The following is a 22,753-nucleotide window of genomic DNA, read 5'->3' as shown; positions in this document are numbered from 1 at the left end:
AATGAAACATTTAATGAAAATGTTTTGGGGCATCCTAATTAAGCTAATTATTTCCAGGTAGTCTGCTGCTTAGCTTAATAGTTTACCACCTTTCTCTTTCTTTGGTTGATACCTTTTTGAAAGATTTCTGGCAAAACACTGCAAATGATGTAATCAATATTACAATCCAATCTTTTGCTGTGTTCTGAAATCTACCGTTACAATAGTTACAACTTGAAAGATCATATAAAGATTAGCTTTTTCTAATAAAGGAAAATCCCAAAGGAAATAAGCTGTAAAAGCAATGAATGCTGTACTTCAAAACCATACTGAACTATTTTGAAATGTTTTCTCCTTCTTTCCATAGATGTGGTGCGTTACATGTAGGTGATCATATTCTCTCTATTGATGGTACTAGCATGGAATACTGTACATTGGCAGAAGCAACACAATTCTTGGCTAATTCTTCTGACAATGTCAAACTAGAGATCCTTCCTCATCATCAGACACGGCTGGCACTTAAAGGACCAGAGCATGGTAGGATGATTAAATTTACAGTGTGTTTGTTGAATTATTTTCATTTAGCTAGAAATACTGTTTCAGTTCATTGGGACTTGCTTGGAATAAGTGTGCTTAGTGGGACTTACTTAAAATGAATAGAGTTTAATACTGAGGTGAAATCAATTCAGAGACTGGCTTTAATTACGTGAGAGAGGTGCTGAAGTCTCTTGCAAAGGTTTGCATATAATTTTATTTTACTTTGATCTTCATAGGTACCTATAATCAAGAGGTACGTGTTTCATTCCATGCAGTCCTAACTACCTTATTTATCTTCGTTATACTAAAATGTAACAATAAAGCTCTGTGCATACAGAATATTCATCTGAGTATAAATTTGGAATCATTTTCAGTCAGGAGTGGCCAATCTTTAGGACTTGGTTAATAGGATTTTGGCTGATACAAAGCAGCCAAAATTAAATTTTTTCAAACAAAATTTTATGTACCTGTTTTAGTAGCAAGCATAGTGCTAAGCTATCCTTGATGGACTAAAAGAATTAATGACATCTTCTTGACAAAAGCAGTGATAACTATTGTTAATAATTAATAAATCAAATTTAGAGTGGAGTGCAAGTTATGGCAATAATTATAACGAATTACTTTCAGTAAGAACAGGCAGTAACAGGCAGCAGATAAAGGAAATATCACATAAGAGGAATATAGCTTTCTCTCATGTTTTTCACAAAAAAACATACCTTGATAATACAATAGAACTGGAGACTAAAGTTTTTTTTTTAAAGACTTTGTTTTTTTAAAAAAGTCAATTGCATAGTGAAAATAATTTTTTAAACATTATACCTGAGAAGAGGCAACATAATGGAAAAGAGTTATGAGGAAACATCTTCAGTCCCAGCCTCCTTTGTGCACAACTTTCATATTTTGGTGTAATTCCTACATTCCCGTTTGTGGTGCTTCCCTTGGAAGATCAGTGTTCATAATCATAAAAGGAGCTTTCACAAGTAGAAAAGGTTCTTTGCTGCAAAATGTACACTACAACATGGGCTATACGTTATGGGCTAGGCATAATCCAGTTTATTCAGGGTAAAATGCATGAATAGAGGTGGTGCCTCTTTTCATTCAGAAAATGCTCAGTCATTGTCCTTCCTGGCTGATTACATCTGCCAGGTTTTCACTGGTTAAGAGAGCTGATCTGTCCGTCTCTGAGTTTGTATCTGTTGCCACCTGCTTAAGAAGGCAACTATAGGATTGTTACTGGAAAAAAATCCATTGATTTGGAAGATCTCTGTAATTATAAGTCAGGCTCAAGCATTCTACTCCATGGTACAATGATTGAGAAAGTGGTAATCTTACAGCTCCATACAGTTTAGATAAAACTGATTATCTGAACCCATTTCAGTCACCATTTCATCTGACATGGTACTGAGAGTGCTTTAGTTGTGCTGGTGGATGTTGTTTCAGAAACTAGAAAGAGGGAGTGCGACTCTGCTAGATCTCCCATATCCCTCAGGGCTTTTGATGCTATTGTCCATGGCACTGAGGACACTATTCTAGTGACAACATTATGGAACTTCTGTTTGACACATAGGTTGTTAACCTCAGGTATTCCACAATGATAGGTTCTATCTTGTTGCCTGTACTGTTAAATATCTATGTAAAACTGCTGGAGGAAGTGGGAGGATTCAGAGCTTTGGAATGTAATGTCAACAAAATGCTGATGACACTTGCACTGCTGCTTCCTATCATCCACTTCCAAGGGCTAAATCAACAACCTTGAACATGTCCTGATTTTGATAATGGACTAGATGAAGGACAATAAGCTGAAATTAATTTCAGATAAGGAGAAGGCACTGTTGATCAAAAGAAAGATGAACTCAGAAACTGAGATAAAACTTGCTTTGGTTGGGGTATACTCCCCAAAAAGAGCAAGTGCACATCTTGACCCCTAGCTGTCACTGGATTACAGGAGGAAGCTATGGCAAGAGCACAGTTGCACATGTATGGGTAGTGCATCAACCTGAGCCAGCCAGATTTACTGACACACTATCCACACTTTTATTGCAATCTCTCTTGATACTGAAACATGCATTACTTGGGGTATCCCAGAAAATGCAATTGGTGCAGAATGTGATGGCCAAAGGCTACAAGGTACAGAATTCATGAGTCCTGTACTGAACGATATGACTGACTGTCAGTTGCCTACTAAGAACAAGTTAAGGTGCTGGGGTTCATGTTTAAAGCCCTAACAATTTAGAGCCCAACTGTCTGAGAACAACCTCTCGCAGCATTAACATACCTGGTCATGATCAGCAGGAGAAGCCCTTTTGAAGATGCCCCCATTGTCAGAAGCTCACCTATCTGATATATGGGAGTGGACCTTCTCCTGTGTAGCTCCCAGCCTGTGGAATGTACTCCCCAGGAAGGCACATTTGACTCCCACTCCCAGTAGTTAGGAACATGGCATATATATTGCCAAGCTTATAATTGTTAATAGATATCAATCATACTGATTTTCATTTTGATTTTAATTATGTATCTTTTATTTTATTCTAATATGTTTTAAGTGTTTATGCAAAAGAAAGGCAGAATATAAATAATATTTAGGTTTGTAATTCTTTCTAAATTACTGACTAGTGAGAACAGGTTCTGTTCAGTGTTAAAAATGCTTCTTAGGTTTGGTAGTTGCAGCAATATTATACCTATATAACCCAGGGGAAAAATATACAAATATGATTGATAAAAGAGTCTAAGAGGAAACATCCTTTCATTCCTATACGAATGAAAGAGGAGAAATGTGAAGCCTGTTATATATTTTTTTTCATGCTTTTGTGTCAACATATATAGTAATTTAGCATATTAATTTGATACAGTATAAGATCAGTTAGAAATTCTCGTATTTTTTAAAGAATGTATATTTAATAAATACTCCCCCTCCCCTTTTACCTTTTGATGGAGGGTTGGGGGTGGGGAACGCTTAAGGTAGATCTGATTCAGAACTGACCATTGCAAGGAATAGGATTTGTTTCCTTTCCTGCATTTGTGATGAAAAGAAGTCTGAAAAAAATTCAGAACAATAAATTATGACTTTGAATTTCTGTTTTGTGTTTATTAATAATTCTCCTACATTGAATTTTTGTGCTGATGTTTAAGAGATGGAAGTTCATTGCCCCAAATAATAAAGTACCACTGATAGATGCTGATAAAATTAAAATGTCAAAGCAATAAATTGAAAAGACTGACATGTAAACTACTCTGAATTGCTATGGAAAATGTGATATATGGCCTCTTGTTTGGTTTTTGCTTTTTTAATATATACACATTCTTTTAGGTAGGTGGATATTTTCTAAATTTAATTACTAATTGTACCTTATTTATGCTGATAATGTTGGATTAAATGACTTCTTTAAAGGATTTAATAACAGTAGCTAAAGACAGAGGCAGATTAAAAATTGATTGAAGACTGATCAGGTTATTTTTAAGTATCAAACCCACTAGTGCTGGCATTATGAAAGGTTGTGGAATACATTCTAGGATTTGCTTACCACTAGAAAAAGGAAGGTGGAAAGGACAGGATACTTTTCAAACTATTTTCATTTTCCTTACTTTTTAATTTATTTATGTTACCCAATTACTTTTTCCCCTGTACTGGTCATTTTCTGATTTTTTTTCTTTTCATTTTTTTTAATATGTATTTTCTCTCATCCCTTCATGTGGGCAGTGAAGGTTCAAAGGAGCATCAAGCAGATTCTATGGGATCCTTATGCCAAGAGCCACAGCAGTGCCCTCAGTTGCCATCATTATAACACCAAACACCCTGATCATTTCAGGATGCCAGCTTTGAAATGCCAGAAAACACCTCCTCAAAAAAGTCTTTGTAATGTTCCATACTTTTTCCTTCAGACTTCTGTTGTTGCTGTTGCTGTTGTTGTTTTCCTAATGACATCCTTTTTCTCATATTCTTCTCCTGTTTCTGCCTTTAAAATCTTTTGGCTTTATAGGGTCTCAGTGTTTGTCACAAGCACATTCAGGTTATTTCTGACATAGTGTCTTTTCCTGCTTTAATTCTACTTTTTCATAAAGAAGGAAAGTTTTTGAAAACTACTGAGGTTCCAGTGTTCCTAAATGCATTTCATAGTGTTGCACAGTTTAGTATTTTATCAAGAAAATACTTTTTCAATGAAAAATCTATGTCAGAAATTACCTTTTTCAAATGCTAGATTTGGTATATCTAACCATATTGGTATGTATTATTTCACATAGCTGCGTGTTTAGAAATGGTTGAAGTAAATGACAGTTGCTTAAATATTTAAGTAAATAAAGTGATGTTTTTGTTCTAGCAAAGAGATTTTTTAATAATTCAACCTAAAATTGTGATTTGATGCCTAGATTTCATTAAGTTTCTGATTTGGTTACTGGATACTTATCAACTTTAGTCAGTGTCCAGATTATAATAGCCATTTACGAGCACTGTTGCAGAGCTCCCTAATCTAGAATGCTTTGTACCAAATGTCTCCTTCTCTTTCAACAGCCTTGGTATCTTCATCATTCTCTCCTGCCTCCATGAGTGCATACAGCTTGAGTTCACTAAATATGGGAACTTTACCTCGCAGCCTCTACTCTACTAGTCCTAGAGGAACAATGATGAGAAGAAGAATGAAAAAGAAGGACTTCAAAAGCTCATGTAGGTGACCACAAAGGTTATTTGTTTTAAAACATGGTTATGAATCACATCTAGTAATAACACTATAATACACTGTAAATAAGATTTGTTGGAGTTGTAAGGAAAGGAATTCCTTTATGTGCACATTGTTGTTCAGTTGCTTCCAATTCTTTGTGTACAAGTGGACAGCAGTTATCCAGAATTCCATGTCAGTAACTGCTTCTTTGAGTTCTTATAAACTCATTCTTATGGGTTTGGAAATCTGCATGCAGCCTCAGGAAGCACTCTTGTACCAATCAATCAATTAGAGAAGCAATCTCGGAGCAATCAATCTTTTCATGAAACAATATCTGGTGCTACTTTTTCATCACCTCTTTTTTTGAACTATGAACTTCTCTCTTTAACTGAACATATCAAAATGGTAGTCATTTTCATCTGCTAAGTAGAAGCTTGACAGTTTCTCTCATAGAATCTTGTAGCCTTGTATAATTATTTGCAAATCTATTACTGTGATTGCAGTTGGTGGGTTCTATTCATCCATCCAACTGTATCCAAAATGGACAAGATTTTCCATCCAGCTTAGACCTCTAATGCCCTTGCTAAATCTTTTAGAAGATTGAAGTGCTTCCAGAATGAATTTTAAGATTATGCAGAATGGTTGTGGTAGAAAGGCACAGGAAAGCCTCATTGCATGAGACAAAAATCTACTTTTGTGTCATTGCACGTAACCCAGTGTTATTATTTTCACAGATATCTACTCTACACAGCTTTCCTTCTATATTATAGTCAGGCTTTTCTGTAATAAGTATTTACTAATAGGACACTTAAAATGCAAGTTTTAATAAGTCAAGCTTTTTTGAGAGTCTAGAATATATACGACTGAAGATGTATAAAGTTTTCATTGCTCTTTGTATTAAAAAAAAAACTTTATCAAAAGCCTGATAATAAAACATGGCAATCATCTGGCCGGGAACTTCTAGAGGCCCAGTATTTAAGGACCAGAGACTTGGTTGGAATGAAGACAGCTATCCTCTGATCCTTTGGAATCGCTGACCTACTGGCTTTTAGATACCTCTTATCACCTATACAGTCAAGCAGTACAGTAATTCCAATATTCCTTGTTCTGCCTTGTTTTAAATAAATAGTACTGTATGTTCATTCTGAATTTTAAGTATTCTAATTGAAAATGGTAGTACTGACATTTTATTACAGTTTTTACATAGACAGTATTTGGGTCAGAAAATGAGTATATTTGCTGTCATTCTGAATGACATTATTTCTGCCTTGATATATTTTACAGTGTCACTAGCCTCTAGCACTGTTGGCTTGGCTGGACAAGTTGTCCACACAGAAACCACAGAAGTAGTGTTGACAGCTGATCCCATTGTAGGATTTGGGATACAGCTCCAGGGTAGTGTGTTTGCTACAGAGACATTATCATCTCCACCTCTGATTTCCTATATAGAAGCTGACAGTCCAGCAGAAAAGTGAGTTTCTTTGAAATGATTGATAAGGTTATTAGCCCTCTTTATTGCTTAGAACATCTCTGGAAGCTTTGGAGTAGCTATTTTCAGAATTCAGATAATTTCCCAGGATTGTTCAATGAAAAATGTGAGATATACTGTCTTTCCTGTTTTGATTTCAAAAGATTTAAAATAAATGATCAGGCATGAGAAAAATCATAGTTACTCTTTTCTTTATCTAGATGACTGCCTTTGACAGACAATTGTATTTAGGATAATTAGATAGTGTTTTTCCTAATGGAATTTCTGAAGCTTAATTTAAAGATTTGCTATTTTAGATTAGCAGGAAAGTATTTCAGTTTTTCTGCTTGGTTATAACTGATATCAAGTAATATCTTTAAATACCAGAGTTTGGAATTATTACTTTTTAGGGATGTTTTGAATCATTAAAGCAGTAATGCTGTTTTTCTCCAAGAAAATGGCTGTGCACACACATTCATGCAAAGTCAGTCAGGGACAGTTTTTAAAGTAGCTACAGAAGCCTTGCAAACATGCCTCTGCTTTAACAAACCAAAGTGAAGAACATTTTTCACACTCCTGAACATTGCAACCGCAGCTTTTTTTTTAACTCTTAAATTGCCCCCCCCCAAAAAAAAACTCATTATCATCAATGATTTTTAAACTACTTTATGTTAACATTTTATGCTACAGGAAACCATGCTGATCTCAAACACAGAATAATATAGTTCCCTTGGAATAAAATTAGATAAAATGGCAAAATTTTAGATATGAGCAAGCTTCTAATGAAGAACATCTAATTTTGTTATTATCTTTCATAAAAGTTGAAAAGTTGAAAAGTTGAGTTTATTCCTTTTTCATATATTGGAATGGTTATTTGCTCCATTTTGTATGAAGGTGTGGCATTCTACAAATAGGAGACAGAATACTGGCTATAAATGGAATCCTGACTGAAGATAGCACATTCGATGAGGCTAATCAGCTCCTCAGAGATTCTTCTATAACTAGCAAAGTCACTTTGGAAATTGAATTTGATGTTGCAGGTATGAGTAGTCAAATGTTCTGTATACTAAAATAGTGAGAATGAAATCCATTTGAATGTGTTAACACTATGCATACATAACTCTATTATATGCCAATATTTTCTTAATATTCATCCTGAATCTTTCAAAGTACAGCCAGAAATTATTTACTGCTTATTCAAAATACAACATACACCATAGTCAGGGAAATAGTGGTCCAAAATAGAAAGGCAAAAGAATTAGAAATGCTATATTAAAAAGAGCTGAAATGATAATATTAACAATGCATGTATAAATAAGAGTTAAGAAAATAAATTGCCTGGAGTTTCCTAGATATTATTAATAATGTTTTGGTATTGCTAAATAGGAATTGAACTAGGAATGGGTAAGATTTAAAATATGTATAGAAAAATAGGATTAAGATTACTTTTTAATAGCATTTATACTTATAATGATACAGTATATGAAAAGATATACCAATATTATACCAATACTGATATGATTGACTGAATTTTCATATTATAAATTCACACTGCTAATAAGCATTTATAGAATTTATAGCAGTATAATGTTAAATATTTTAAACATACTGGTCACCTTAGTAGTTCTTTATGTAATATGTAGTAATCGTTTATTTTTAGATTAGTATTTCAGTATACTGAGGGTTTTTTTAATAATTATGTGTCAGATATTACAATTAATTAAATCAATGTTGATCTTTACAACTTTTTGTTTTTTTCTGTGATATTAATATTATTATATGTTAAAGTTTCCACTTCTGTTTTTCAGTCCTTTACCTTAAGAAGCAGTGCAATGTGACTTAAAAAGTGACATTTTAAATCACGAACATAGAATATACTGCAGGATTTGCTTTACTTACGTTTTGACTCAAACTTGTGAACTGCTTTAATAAATACGTTATATGTTAATGATGAAGATGCAATGAGTGGGGTTCTACTTGGCATGAATGAATAAATGCCGCAACTTTTCATTACAGAATCTGTCATACCAAGTAGTGGCACTTTTCATGTAAAACTGCCAAAGAAGCATAATGTAGAACTTGGCATCACCATAAGCTGTAAGTGAAGTAGATTTTTTTCATCATCTTTTCTTTATAATATCGGTTTTCAGTAGAGATTTATAATAGAGTGTTGTACAATTTATTTTGCTTTCTCAAACTAGAATTGTTATTGTTATTCAAGCTGGAATCTACTAAATCACTTGGGTAAGCTAAATGAAATTTTTTCAAGCCTCAGCAATAATTACATCTTTCTTTTTGTAAATAGAGTCAATGATATTTATGGCATTTTAATTTATAGCAAATTTTAAATAAAATTTGAAGGAAATTACAAGCTGAGACCTGTCAGAAAAAAGTTTAGGCACAAAATAGTAATACAAATAAAAATTCAGAACAGAGAAACAGAAGTTTCTTCTACTTGACTGCTTTTCAATTTTTAAAAGTTATTCATTTATATTATGATTCTTGTAAATATTCTATATCTATTTTTTTTTATTCATTTTGTCCTGTTGAGATAAAATAAGCTTTCTGCAGATTCATGATGTTTCATAGAAAACTCTGCTTTTAATATGTTACTATAAAATGGCCTTAACTGTTTTGTTATATACAAACCATGCATGCCTTGGCAGAAAAGTAGTTATAATATTTTAATATCACCCCTTACAATGCTATATCCTCTTACAATTTGGTTACAGTTTTAAGAACAGGAAGCAAGAGGCCGAAATAGTTTGTGTGTGTGTGTGTGTGTTTATACACATATTGTAACCAGCCTATTTATTCATAAATAGTCTAGAATCAAGGGAATCAAGAACAGATGACACCAAAATTATTCACAATGTAATTAGGCAAGAATAAGCCCTGAAGTATATTGCAGACTAGGTGAATAAGTAACTGAATGGCACATTATTTTGTATGCAGTGCTAAAAATGCTTAAGATGATATATGTTATATAAATGAATTCCCAACATATTCTGGATGCTACACAATAGTTTTGGTGCAACATGTGGGTTCATTGATTTATTTTTTAGCCTACCATTAGAACTGAGACATTAATCTTTTATCAAGTGGACACTGATATTAAAAGCAATGTTACCGTTTGATTTCAGAAGACACCTACTGAGCATTGTAATCTGGTATTTGACACAGTTCTCATTTTGCATATACTGAACTAGATAATTGATAACATAATATTTGTATTATGTCACATATATAGTATAATTAATTTTTAAATTAGTTTTAATAAGGTATTACGTTTGAAAGCTTCATTTAAGAGATGTAAGGATTTCCAGTTTAATATAATTGGTTTGCTTTAAACAGAGAAATTTGATATAGATATATGGATTTTTAACAAATCAAATTCTGTAACATGAGCCAACTATTTTGAAAAACCTATTGAAATATATGTGTTAATGGAATGATAAAATAATAATTTACTGCAAAGAACTTTGTACTACATTCATAAAAAGAAAGCAGCTCAAATTCTTTGGTCTTTATTGAAGTCATAAAAATAGATTAATATCTAACCAATAGCTAATATTGGTTCTTCACAGGGATGAAACCTTTCTAGGTGTGCAAGGTTTGATCCTTATTCATTGCACATTTGAAAAGTTTATACAACTTTGCTTTTTATCTTTAGAAATATGTAATACTTCTGGCATGTAAACTTGAAAAACTGTATTTCTAAAAATAATAGTAAAGAGAAATAGGATTCCCTTATAATTTTTTATTTATTATTCAATTTATATCTTGCCTCTCTGTTTATTGCAACATCAAGGTGGTATACAACCTTGTTTAAAAATGCCAGGAATGAAAGAGAACAAAATTAATGAGTCAAAAGTAAAACCAAGATTAAAACAAGTAATTAAAATAAGTAGCAAGTAATAGTTTGGCAAAAGACATGTGTTCTTACCATGTCCTTAAATACTGGGAACTTCTTAAGAAGTATATTCCATAGCCTGGAGACCACATAGGAACCATAGTCACTTTTACTATGCTTAACAGACTTTTGCAAAATATTGCAATTTTTATACAATGAAACATCTTCATAAATCAAATATCTAATTTTTTCACACTCTTAGCAAGAAGTAACATAATAAGATTCAACCTGTATTGAATTAGATTACTGATCTACCCTGAACGTAAGATTGGAATGTTTTTAGTAGCTATTTTCGAATGGGAACCATTATAAATTTTATTACTAGAAGGAAACAGGAACCTGTGTGGGGTACCATTTGCAGTACAAATAATGGTATATCTTTAGTTTAAGAAATTTTAATGGAGAACATATAACCATTTCATTATTTCATCCAACATACAGATGAAATGTCCAATATTAATATTTTCAGTCTGAATTCTATACATTCATAGATAATTTCTCAACTATAGAGCCATTAGATCATGCTTACCAACCTAGTGCCTTTTATCTTCTAAATTCTACAAACTTGATCGTCCCAACCAGTGTGACTCAACTTTATGGAGAACACTAGGCCAGGCTAAGCTTTGTTTAAGAATGTGAAGGGTCTGAGTCATACATATTGCTGTGTATGTCTGTTTTGAATAAAATGATATTTTCATGAGTGCTGGGGAGGGGGTAGTAGAAAAGCAGTAGAAATTCAAGAAATAAATTAAAAGAAACCTTGCTAGATATATATCCATAATACAGAGCATATACTTGCCAAGACAACATGCATAATATATAAAAAGAAAATTACCCCATTATAGCACATGAAATGCACATATTCCCCTTCCATTTCATTATTAGACAGGCCCGCTAGCATATAAAATATGTCTAAATATTTAACAATAGGGTAAAAAACTTAAGTAAATAGATGAACTTGTACACTTTGGTAGAATGTTCACTAAAGATGGAAAAATGGATTCAATAATTTTAAGACATGCAAATGCTGATATAAAAGTAATGGATGGTAACTTATCTGTTGGGAGAAATGAATGTTGTTGAAAGAAGTGAAAATGGCTATGAATAACAGTGCACTTTTGCCCACATTATTATATGGAAATGAGAGTTAGGTATGTCAAGAGAAACATAAAACTGAGTTGAACTGAATAATTAAGAACCATGTGTGGTTAAAAAAAGAAAGGGATAAATGTGAATGAGTGCTAAATTAATGTGGACTGAGTACAAAGGAGAGTGACTAGTACAAAAGAAGTACACTGAGGTGCTTTAATCCTATAGAGAGAATGAATGAAGACTGAATCACAAAACAAATATATGAAGGAAGAGTGAATGGGTTGAGGGGAAGGGGAAGATCAAAAAATTCTTCTTAATTGAATGAAGTTGATAACATCTTCAAAAAAAAGACAAGTGAGAAGTGTAAAGAACAAATGGTAACATGTGAAGTGATGTATAGACATGGTGAAGACGACAGTTGTTCATAAGAATAGAAAGATATGCAAAGGTACAGTGATTGATGTTGATGGAAAATATTTTTAGCCATGTTTCCTTTCCTTTTTCTTATTTCATGGCTTTAATTTCTTTGGCTTATTATTTCTAATTTCTTTTCTACACTATAATATAGCTTACCCCAAAGGGAAAGAATATGTGGATATGCATGTATGTATAGATTATTTAAACTGCAAATATTTATGTATTCTGTATTTCAGCTCCATCTAGTCGAAAACCAGGAGATCCTCTTGTTATTTCAGATATTAAGAAGGGAAGTGTTGCCCACAGGTGAGTGCTTGCAAGGTGACAAAGATGATGTTGCCAGTTCACAATTCTCAGTCTCCCTGGATTTTTAATGTTCTGCATTGTAAAACTAAGTGTTTCCCTTGAGATAGCATGCTTTTAATGTGCTACCTCAGATATGTAAAACAAAAATCACTTTCATTCTTAAATTAAAAAATCATTATCATTATTTGCATGAATAACCAAATCAGCATGTTCAAGGCATTAATCACATAATGTATTCCACTTATTAATAGAACTGGGACGCTGGAACTAGGTGATAAATTGCTTGCCATAGACAATATTCGACTGGACAACTGTTCTATGGAAGATGCAGTTCAAATCCTGCAGCATTGTGAGGAACTTGTAAAACTAAAAATTCGCAAGGATGAAGATAACTCTGGTATTCACAGTGAGCTATGAATCATTTTATGTATATTTGAAATGTCTTTGGGATGCAATATGTGTAAAGTATCCATTGGATAAGCATTCAATCATTTTTCAGTATAGGCCAATGGTTTTAGTGTTCCTGTCTTTGTCCGAGTTGGATGACTGAAACCTTCTCATTAATTTCTGAGGAATGAGGAAAGTCTTCATTGCTTGGATCGTGTATATTTATTGCAATGCCAGTTCAATACCCCTAGAGAAATGTTATGCCCAGGAATGTTATCCCCAGAATTATAGAAGGGCCAGCTCTTTTAGGAGCCACATTTATTCAAATCCTTCCCCTCACACACAAACACATACAAACACATACAAACACACATCACTCTTTAACACCCTTATCAAAGTATTAAGAATCCTACTGACTTTGACATTTGAATATGTTCCAGTCAGTGGGTGGACAGAAGATTGTGAAACCTGGAATAACAGAAGCCACAATAGCCTAATATTTATGTTGTATACTAAGAAGCACAGTTTTAAGTATTTTTTTTACAAAATTAAGACTTTTGCAGAAATAAATTAATCAGAGTAGTAAGATTATACAAGGCCATATTTACCTTTCACTGCTGTGAGAAAAAAGATTTATGAGGGCTTTTTTGTACAAGAATTTTGTTCATAATGTAAGCTTTTAGGACTAAAACAATCAAATCATGTGTGTGTGTGTATGTATATATACACCCACACACACAGATGCATACATGAGGGCACTAAACACAGCAAACACAATTTTGAAAGAAGTAACAAGGTGTAATGGAAACTTAATAAAATATAAATCAGCATCTGAGTTAAATTCATTTTAATTGTATTCTTCCTACCCTAGATAAAAAGAATTCTAAACCACTTCCAAATCATCTTTCTTAAGTGCCAGAAGCACTGATAAAGCTTCATAGAGATAGTTAAGGAAGAGAAAGAAAGACTCTAATAAAGATTCTTACCCTAAATATATCAGGATAACTTTTGGAAGCCATTGGCCTCAAATCTGCTTTTATCCCAATTTATAAAATGACCAGACAAGATACCAAACTGAATCTAGTTACGTTGGAGGCAGATTTGGAGCCAGAAATCATTTACTTGAATAAAAGGAAGAGTGAGTGCAAAATAAACACATTAATTTTATGTATGGTATCTTACTACGTTTCTGTAAAAAACAACCAAGCAAAAGCTGTATGTTGTGACATGGAATGCTTGACACTTCTAAACTGCTCTTCACCATATGTCTAGAAATTCTTGGCACCCTGGAAAGTCCCAGGTGCTTACTAAGAACAATCTAACTAGAGTTTGAAGATCCAGCTCATGATATTCAGAGAATATTTCACTGCTATGAATGAACAGGAGTTAACCCATTGTAACTCTATTTATCCCATTGTATTTCTATTTAATTCAGTCAGCCATGGACTGAGTAGTTATAATATCAATTATTTTTAACTTTCCCTGCTTTAATTTTTCCTGCATACGAACTACAGTTTAGCATGGGGCTGTACTAATGATATATGTACACCTTTTTAGATTTAATATCATTCTCGCTTACACACATACAAAAACTCCAGGGTTTCCTGTTTAATGATCTTTGACTATGAAATTGCCTGAAATCAACAAAAGCCGGTTATTTCCCATGAAGTTCATTTGGGTGCATCCACACTGGTAAAACTAAGTACCCTTTGAATTTGTAGCAGTTAACATCAAAATTGTTTTTCCATAAGTTCATACCATGGCTCTGCTGTAAGGTTAAAACACTCACTACTTTGACTTGCATAGTTGTAACTCCACACAGTAGTTATATAGCTGAAATCAAAACTGATGTTCAAATCAAAACATGTAGCAATGGCTGACATGTTTGGCTCAGTTTTATATTGAACTAAACTAAAGTAATACTGGATGTGCCCATGGAAATGTTGCCCAGATATTTGTTATAACTTCTAAAGGGCAGCTAAGTTATTTCAAGATACTGCACTGGTCTGTTCACCCACTCACCTGATTGAGAATCATCACTTCTAGGAAGAAATTGGTTCATGGGTTTCTCCATACCACGTGGATGGGTAAGATATAGAGAAGACAACATTTGAGCTGTACATTCCTACATAAAGCATTATGTATTAGTATCTGATATTTACTATTCTAAAGTGTAGAACATGAAAATTAAATTTTACATGTCCATTTTTGCATGCAGAACCACTAGTTCACATGGAGATATTTGTCTACCTGACTTGTTCCAGTACAGAATACTTTTGGGACTCAATAAACATGAATTGTCCATTGTTTCTGACCAAACTGAGAGAGGCATTTCCCCAGTTTTTTAAATTATTTTTTATAACAATGAATATTATTTATTTTATTTTATACTAGTATTTTTACTCCACTCTCATCTCCAGCAGAGGCACTCAGACTCAGCTAACAAAATCCAATCAACAATTTAAAAAAATTAAAATTAAAAAAAATTAAAAAATTAAAAAATAAAACCTCTGACCCATAAGTTCAGTAGCAATGCAATAGGAAGCTAAAGACAGCATAAAAAAAGCATTCAAAGACCCAAATATCAAATAACACAAGGACAGAGCTTGCTGGAAAACATTCATATATAAACACATTATTTTTAACTTCCAGTGTTCAAGTCGAATATTTTATTTTATGAATCAAATTTATTCAACAACCATCTCACTGTATAAATGACTCTAGGTGGTTTATAAGTAAAAAAGTGATAAAAAATGATAAAAATCTTTACAAAAATATACAAAAGCTAAAAGACAGAGAGAGCATCCTCAAACCACCAGCTATCCCCAATACTGCAAACCCCCATTGGGTCCCCGTACTAGTTGACAAAGCCAGGTCTCAAATGGTCTTAAAGCAGAACTTAAATAGGAAATTTATTTTCACCCCCAGTCCCCTGCAAGGACTAGATTTATTTTAAGACAGGGAAATTAATTGAGTCAGGTTTTATTTTTATTTTTTGCTAAAGAAGTACATTATGCATTTTCTCCTGTATCTCTCTGTCTTCCTGCTCTAGAGCAAAAAACTCTTAATAATTCATTCCTTATACTGCATGGTGATCCATGTAGTTGATAATGTAGATGATATCCCTATAGCTGCCCAGTTGCAAATGTTCAAGACTCTGCTATAATTTGCACTTGGAGTAGTATTTGCCAAAATCTACATTTTTTTTTTTACATGATAGCTGAAATCTATTATAAAGGAACCAGAAAATAACCTAAAATATAAGTGCAGAACCTATGGCTTGGTGCTGCATGTTGCCCCCTAGGCTTTCTTGTGTGATCTACTTCCCTTCAAAGTAAATAAAAATTCCATATAATAAATTTAAAACTGGATAAGGTGAGAGAGAGAGACTAGGATGAACTGACTTTTAAAAAATAAATGGTTTTAAAGAAATATGATCTGTATCCCAGCCCTCTTTGCTTATCCCCAGATGAATCCTACCATAAAATATATTCTGCATGCAACCTTCAATCTAAAGAAGTAGAAGATAAATAGTACCACAATCTTGCTTTGAATTTGCATTTTTCCATAAAAATATAAGTAAATAAGTTTACAGGCATGTCAGGTTTAAAATCCTGGTTTTGCTTCCATGAAATAGAAGGAGGTTTGCTGTTGTTGCCTGTGACATCACCTGTAGTCATCAATATAAAAGGCAGTAGTAGCTAAGAGATGCATCTGAAGCATAACAATTTGAGGATATGTATGCTGATCATTTTTCTGAATGTATTATTCTTTTCATTCCTTCTTTTATAAGAGACCAATTGCATCCTCTTGGCATGTATTGCAGATGAACAAGAGAGCTCAGGAGCAATTATTTATACTGTTGAGCTCAAGAGATATGGAGGACCTCTTGGGATCACTATTTCTGGTACTGAAGAGCCTTTTGATCCCATTATCATTTCGAGTCTTACTAAAGGTGGATTAGCTGAAAGGTAAATTGAAATAAATGTATTTGTGGTTCTAATATTCATGTGTAAGAGTTCATTCAATCATATGTAATAATTCTTAGACATCTGTAGATTTTCTACAATTATCACAAGTGAAATTATCTTTAGCCTTTTTCTCTTGATATATATTATGAGATGATGATGATGATGATGATGATGATGATGATTATTATTATTATTATTATTATTTCTGGAACATGGCCTTCTGTCATCATAAATCATTAGAGGTCCAGCAGTGGTAAAAGAGCTGGACTAGGAGTGGGAAAATCCAGGTTCTAGTCCTCCCTTGGGCAAAAAAGCCAGCTGCATGACCTTGAGCTAGTCACTCTCTCTCAGCTCAAAAACAGTGTCAGATTCTGTGCAAGCCATCTGAAGAAATAAGTATCTTGCTGAATAGACAAGAAAACAGAAGAAAACATAGCTAAATCTAGATCACAGCAACCCTATTCACTATATATATCTCCATAACTTTCTATCCTGGCAAACCATCCTTACTGCCACCACATCCACACATCACATCATGTCTTTTGTTTTTTGAACGTTTCACTTCTTCCTTTTTAAGATTCTTATCAGCTCCATCTAACCATGACTTTCTCAGTCTTCTCCTTTTCTCTTGGCCAATTCATTTCTCCTTCATATATTTTTTGTGATTTTTATGTCTGTATGTCTATATAAACAAACCACTTCAACATACTTCTTTCATACTGTTCACTTGGTTTTGTATTCAATCAGTATTTTCTCATCAGCCATTCATTCTTCATCCTATCTCTTCTTATTTTACCATATTTAAGTACTTCACTCCAACTTCATTCAGCTTGCCTTTATGTTTCTCCTGTCATTTACTTCCAAATAACAAAGTGGGCAGAAGCACTTTTATTGTCTTTTATATAGCCATTTTCGTACTTTTAACAAACATTTTACATAAATTCATCTACTTGCTGTATGACTTTACATAAAATGCAATTCTTCATTCTCCCTGTGTAACACAGATTCAATACTTTAATTTTCAGATTCATAGTCTTTGTTGCATCATACAATGTACCCAATATTCTCTGCAAATCATTTCAATTCTCAGCCAATATGTTGCATTATCTGTATATAAAAATATACAGATATATACACAAATGTATATAAAGTATATACAAATATTCATGGCCCTAACCATCACGAGCATTTCTTATACATTCATCCATAAATACATTAAACAACCAAGAGGATATTACATATTATTGTCTTATTCCCTGCTCAGCATTGAACCATTCATTACTAAGCATTCTATTCCCACAAATTCTTTACTGGCATCATATACTGCTCTTACAGGGTTCAGCAACCAATCTTCAGTTACATACACATGCAAAGCATTCCATAGGTCAAGCCTATTCATTCTATTATACCCTTTCTCAGAATCAACAAACATGCAATAAACTTTTTCACATTTATATTTTTCCAGCGTCCTGCTGAAGAGCAAAAATCTGATCCTCTGCCCACCTAAGACCACACTGCACTTCCCAAATCTTGTTCATTGTCATCTCTCATATCCTTTCAATCAGAATCATGCTAAACATCTCCCAGGCACACTTAACAAACTCATCCCCCAGTGGTTTTTGCATTCACTCTTGTTGTCTTTCCCTTTGTTTTGAGGTTTAATAGCGGCATTATTCCTATCTTTGCAGATCTTTTAAATAATCTCACAGCCACTCCATAAGCAAGCAATTTCTATGTTACAACATTTATTCAGATACAGTGGGGCAAAAAAGTATTTAGTCAGCCACCAATTGTGCAAGTTCTCCCACTTAAAAAGATGAGAGAGGCCTGTAATTTTCATCATAGGTATACCTCAACTATGAGAGACAAAATGAGAAAAAAAATCCAGAAAATCACATTGTCTGATTTTTAAAGAATTTATTTGCAAATCATGGTGGAAAATAAGTATTTGGTCACCTACAAACAAGCAAAATGTCTGGCTCTCACAGACCTGTAACTACTTCTTTAAGAGGCTCCTCTGTCCTCCACTCGTTACCTGTAGTAATGGCACCCGTTTGACCTTGTTATCAGTATAAAAGACATCTGTCCACAACCTCAAATAGTCACACTCCAAACTCCACTATGGCCAAGACCAAAGAGCTGTCGAAGGACACCAGAAACAAAATTGTAGACCTGCACCAGCCTGGGAAGACTGAATCTGCAATAGGCAAGCAGCTTGGTGTGAAGAAATCAACTGTGGGAGCAATAATTAGAAAATGGAAGACATACAAGACCACTGATAATCTCCCTTGATCTGGGGCTCCACGCAAGATCTCACCCCGTGGGGTCAAAATGATCATAAGAACGGTGAGCAAAAATCCAAGAACCACACGGGGGGACCTAGTGAATGACCTGCAGAGAGCTGGGACCAAAGTAACAAAGGCTACCATCAGTAACACACTACACTGCCAGGGACTCAAATCCTGCAGTGCCAGACGTGTCCCCCTGCTTAAGCCAGTACATGTCTGGGCCCGTCTGAAGTTTGCTAGAGAGCATTTGGATGATCCAGAAGAGGATTGGGAGAATGTCATATGGTCAGATGAAACCAAAGTAGAACGTTTTGGTCTAAACTCAACTTGTCGTGTTTGAAGGAGAGAGAATGCTGAGTTGCATCCAAAGAACACCATACCTACTGTGAAGCATGGGGGTGGAAACATCATGCTTTGGGGCTGTTTTTCTGCAAAGGGACCAGGACAACTGATCTGTGTAAAGGAAAGAATGAATGGGGCCATGTATCGTGAGATTTTGAGTGAACACCTCCTTCCATCAGCAAGGGCATTGAAGATGAAAAGTGACTGGGTCTTTCAGCATGACAATGATCCCAAACATACTGCCCAGGCAACGAAGGAGTGGCTTCGTAAGAAGCATTTCAAGGTCCTGGAGTGGCCTAGCCAGTCTCCAGATCTCAACCCCATGGAAAACCTTTGGAGGGAGTTGAAAGTCCGTGTTGCCCAGCGACAGCCCCAAAACATCACTGCTCTAGAGGAGATCTGCATGGAGGAATGGGCCAAAATACCAGCAACAGTGTGTGAAAACCTTGTGAAGACTTACAGAAAACGTTTGACCTCTGTCATTGCCAACAAAGGATATATAACAAAGTATTGAGATGAACTTTTGATATTGACCAAATACTTATTTTCCACCATGATTTGCAAATAAATTCTTTAAAAATCAGACAATGTGATTTTCTGGATTTTTTTCCCCATTTTGTCTCTCATAGTTGAGGTATACCTATGATGAAAATTACAGGCCTCTCTCATCTTTTTAAGTGGGAGAACTTGCACAATTGGTGGCTGACTAAATTTTTTTTTGCCCCACTGTACACTATCTACACCTGCACCTGCAAAATGGAAAGGATAACATTTTCACACTGGGGAGTGTACTTCATGTTATATCACCCAAAAGATGAATAATTAATGTATAAGAGTTATAATATTTCAGGTGTTGTCTGTCCATATCAACAGTATGGGTTATAACATATCTTGAAATAAAAATGTTGTATCCTTTAATGTTATGTACTGATGCTTGTTAATATTTTTTGTTTAGATGGAAGAACAAAATAAAGTAGCTCTTAATGTTATTCTTGCTGTTTCCTTTTGACTGGAAAAAAATCCATCAAGTTACTTTCTTAACTGTTTAGAAGTATAGAACAATAAACTCAATAAACGTGCAATTTTAGTTTACATATCACTTTGAAAAAACAGAGCTCTTTGCTGGTGCAAACTATTTGGCTACCAGCTTACAGACATTTTAAAAGTAACATTAATGTTTCATTAAAAATATATTTACGTAAATTACATTTTAAAATAAAAATAAAAGCAGGAGGAAAAGCAAACTTTTTTTCTTAAATTATATATTAAATGCTTTGCTCAGATTCTCTTTTTATTGAATTTTTCATGTTTTATTTAACTCATGTTTCAGGACAGGTGCAATTCATATCGGAGACCGAATCTTAGCAATAAATAGTAACAGTCTGAAAGGGAAACCTTTGAGTGAAGCCATTCATTTGTTACAGATGGCAGGAGAGACAGTGACCTTGAAAATAAAAAAACAGACAGATGGTAAGTGCATCAGGTATTCCACCGATGCCTTTTCTGCCCTATCAAGAATGTTTTGTGCATATATTCATGAAAGTGACATTTGGCCTATAGCATCTATTAGATATTTAGGACTGTAGAAATAAATCCACGTATATAAAAAGCAGCTTTTTTAAAAAATGAATTTATTGCAAAAGACAGCAAGGGCAATGAGACTAAGTTACTCAGAAGGTAATCCCATTTATTGTTTATAATTATTGTGTGATAGTCAACACTGGAAAGCAGTTGCTCTACTCATCTGGATACCTGGTTAGTTTTCAACACTCTAGTTTTCAATACAGCTAGTTTTCAACACAACTAGTTTCATGAAGAAATGGGAGAAAAGAAGAGGGTACAATGATGACGAAAGGTCAGGGACCTAGAGAGAAGAAAAAAGTGCAGGAATAAGTTATTTTTTTAAGACTAACTGTTGAAAAGAAGGAAAGTGGAGTACTTTTGGGGAACTGCAGAAGGCCCTGTCTCCTAGACAGCACACAGATAGTTGGAGTAACTAGTTGTCCAGAAGCTCAATCTGTCTGCTGGGCCCAAAATTCACAATAAAGTTAATCAAGATAAGCCTTTTCCAGCACTTACTAAATTATAGAGCAGTAAATAATAGAGGGAAGCACGAGGGATTGGTTCCCCCCATTAAGTCATTGTAGACCAGAATACATAATATATTTCAACTATTTATTTAGAGGATGTAAGAACTAGGAACAGGATATCATTCAGTAAAGAATGGGAAAAATGTTTCTGATAAACTGATCTAAAATCTTGGACTTGCTAGTTGCTATCTTAGTCCCCATTTTTATCTAATACTTTGGCTTACTAACTCTCCAAACTCTCTCAACTGATATTCTGAGCATGTTGCTTGCTCTGATTTCACCCATCACTCTGTATTACTCTGCTTGTGCCATGCATTTCTCATTCTCCTTTCACAGCAGAAGCATCTGCTAACAAGAATAGGTATAGTTAAACTAGCAGTAGCTTAGAAATCTCTGGGGCTCAAGGAGGACCTCTCAGATGGAGACTACCTTCCCAACATCAGTTTTGAAAAAATGAATGCTTGCATTTGATGGAGAAGATCAGTTTTGGTGCTCAGAGCTTGCCAATACAAGCTGTTCTTGGAGAGGAACAGAAGCAATGGCAGCATTGAGTGCTTTCATGGGGGTTGCCTCAGTACTAGAGGTATTAGATCTGAGCTGCAAAAATGCAGACAGCCATAGATGACAGCAAAGACCTTGGGACTTTTGTATCTCTCTTCTACCATCTAGGGGTTGATCTAGTTAGTAGGCCCTGACTCTGGCTGCCTTGTTCACCCACAACCTGCTTCTACCTGTTATTCCAACCCAACCCATTGTGCCACTCCAGACAAATGCCAAGGCTTTTCTGTTTCCACATGCTGGCCCTACATCAGGCCACAAACACCTTTTTAAAAAAATGACAGAAGGCATGGCCAGGAACCTGAGAATTTCAAAGCAGCTGCCACCTCTGCCTTAATTGTACGAATGCAATTGGTGCCCTTCTGAGTGACTTCCGATGAATAACAGACAGACATCTACCAGAGATGATGTGGGTGCAGGTTATCCTGCCTGATGGAAATCAGTTTATAAATCTCATGTGTAGGGTCACTTTTAGTTCAATTACCCAGTGTTCCCACTGATTTTTTTAAAATGTGTATTTTGTAGTGTTGTTATTCTAGAACCCTTATTATCCAAACATCAAGTTATCTAACAGTGCTAGGCAGCAACTAGATGTATTCACTATGCTATACTAACTTTTGACTCTGTGAATTGTTGCTTTTGATACACAGATATTAATTACAGATATTAGTTATTATGATTTATTGTGAGCTCTAATAACATTTGTTATTCAGATTGATGAAAATGGCTAGGATAATAACAGTGTGTGTT

General features: G+C 34.3%; 1 protein-coding gene across 6 annotated transcripts in view; it reads left to right on the top strand.

Moving 5' to 3' along the window:
• The window catches only part of GRIP1 (glutamate receptor interacting protein 1), a 296,431-nt gene that overhangs the window by 251,779 nt on the left and 21,899 nt on the right, over window positions 1-22,753 (top strand). For 2 of the 6 annotated variants that reach the window (XM_088141799.1, XM_088141794.1), the window contains exons 9-18: window positions 347-516; window positions 4,214-4,369; window positions 5,024-5,176; window positions 6,456-6,642; window positions 7,534-7,679; window positions 8,656-8,736; window positions 12,298-12,367; window positions 12,619-12,764; window positions 16,548-16,725; window positions 20,686-20,825. In XM_088141799.1, coding sequence (XP_087997925.1) covers window positions 347-516; window positions 4,214-4,369; window positions 5,024-5,176; window positions 6,456-6,642; window positions 7,534-7,679; window positions 8,656-8,736; window positions 12,298-12,367; window positions 12,619-12,764; window positions 16,548-16,725; window positions 20,686-20,825 — 1,427 coding nt within the window. Of the gene's footprint in view, window positions 1-346; window positions 517-4,213; window positions 4,370-5,023; window positions 5,177-6,455; window positions 6,643-7,533; window positions 7,680-8,655; window positions 8,737-12,297; window positions 12,368-12,618; window positions 12,774-16,547; window positions 16,726-20,685; window positions 20,826-22,753 lie in introns of all 6 variants that reach the window. The other 4 variants (XM_088141795.1, XM_088141796.1, XM_088141797.1 and 1 more) reach the window with 4 other exon arrangements.

This window comes from Python bivittatus, unplaced genomic scaffold (genome assembly GCF_059951505.1).
Source record: "Python bivittatus isolate LINGU-HERP-01145 unplaced genomic scaffold, Pbiv_v1 ctg000330_np1212, whole genome shotgun sequence".
NCBI classification, from domain to species: Eukaryota; Metazoa; Chordata; class Lepidosauria; order Squamata; family Pythonidae; genus Python; species Python bivittatus.
The sequence above is the reverse complement of the archived record's forward strand: the minus strand, read 5'-3'. Positions and strand labels throughout refer to the sequence as shown.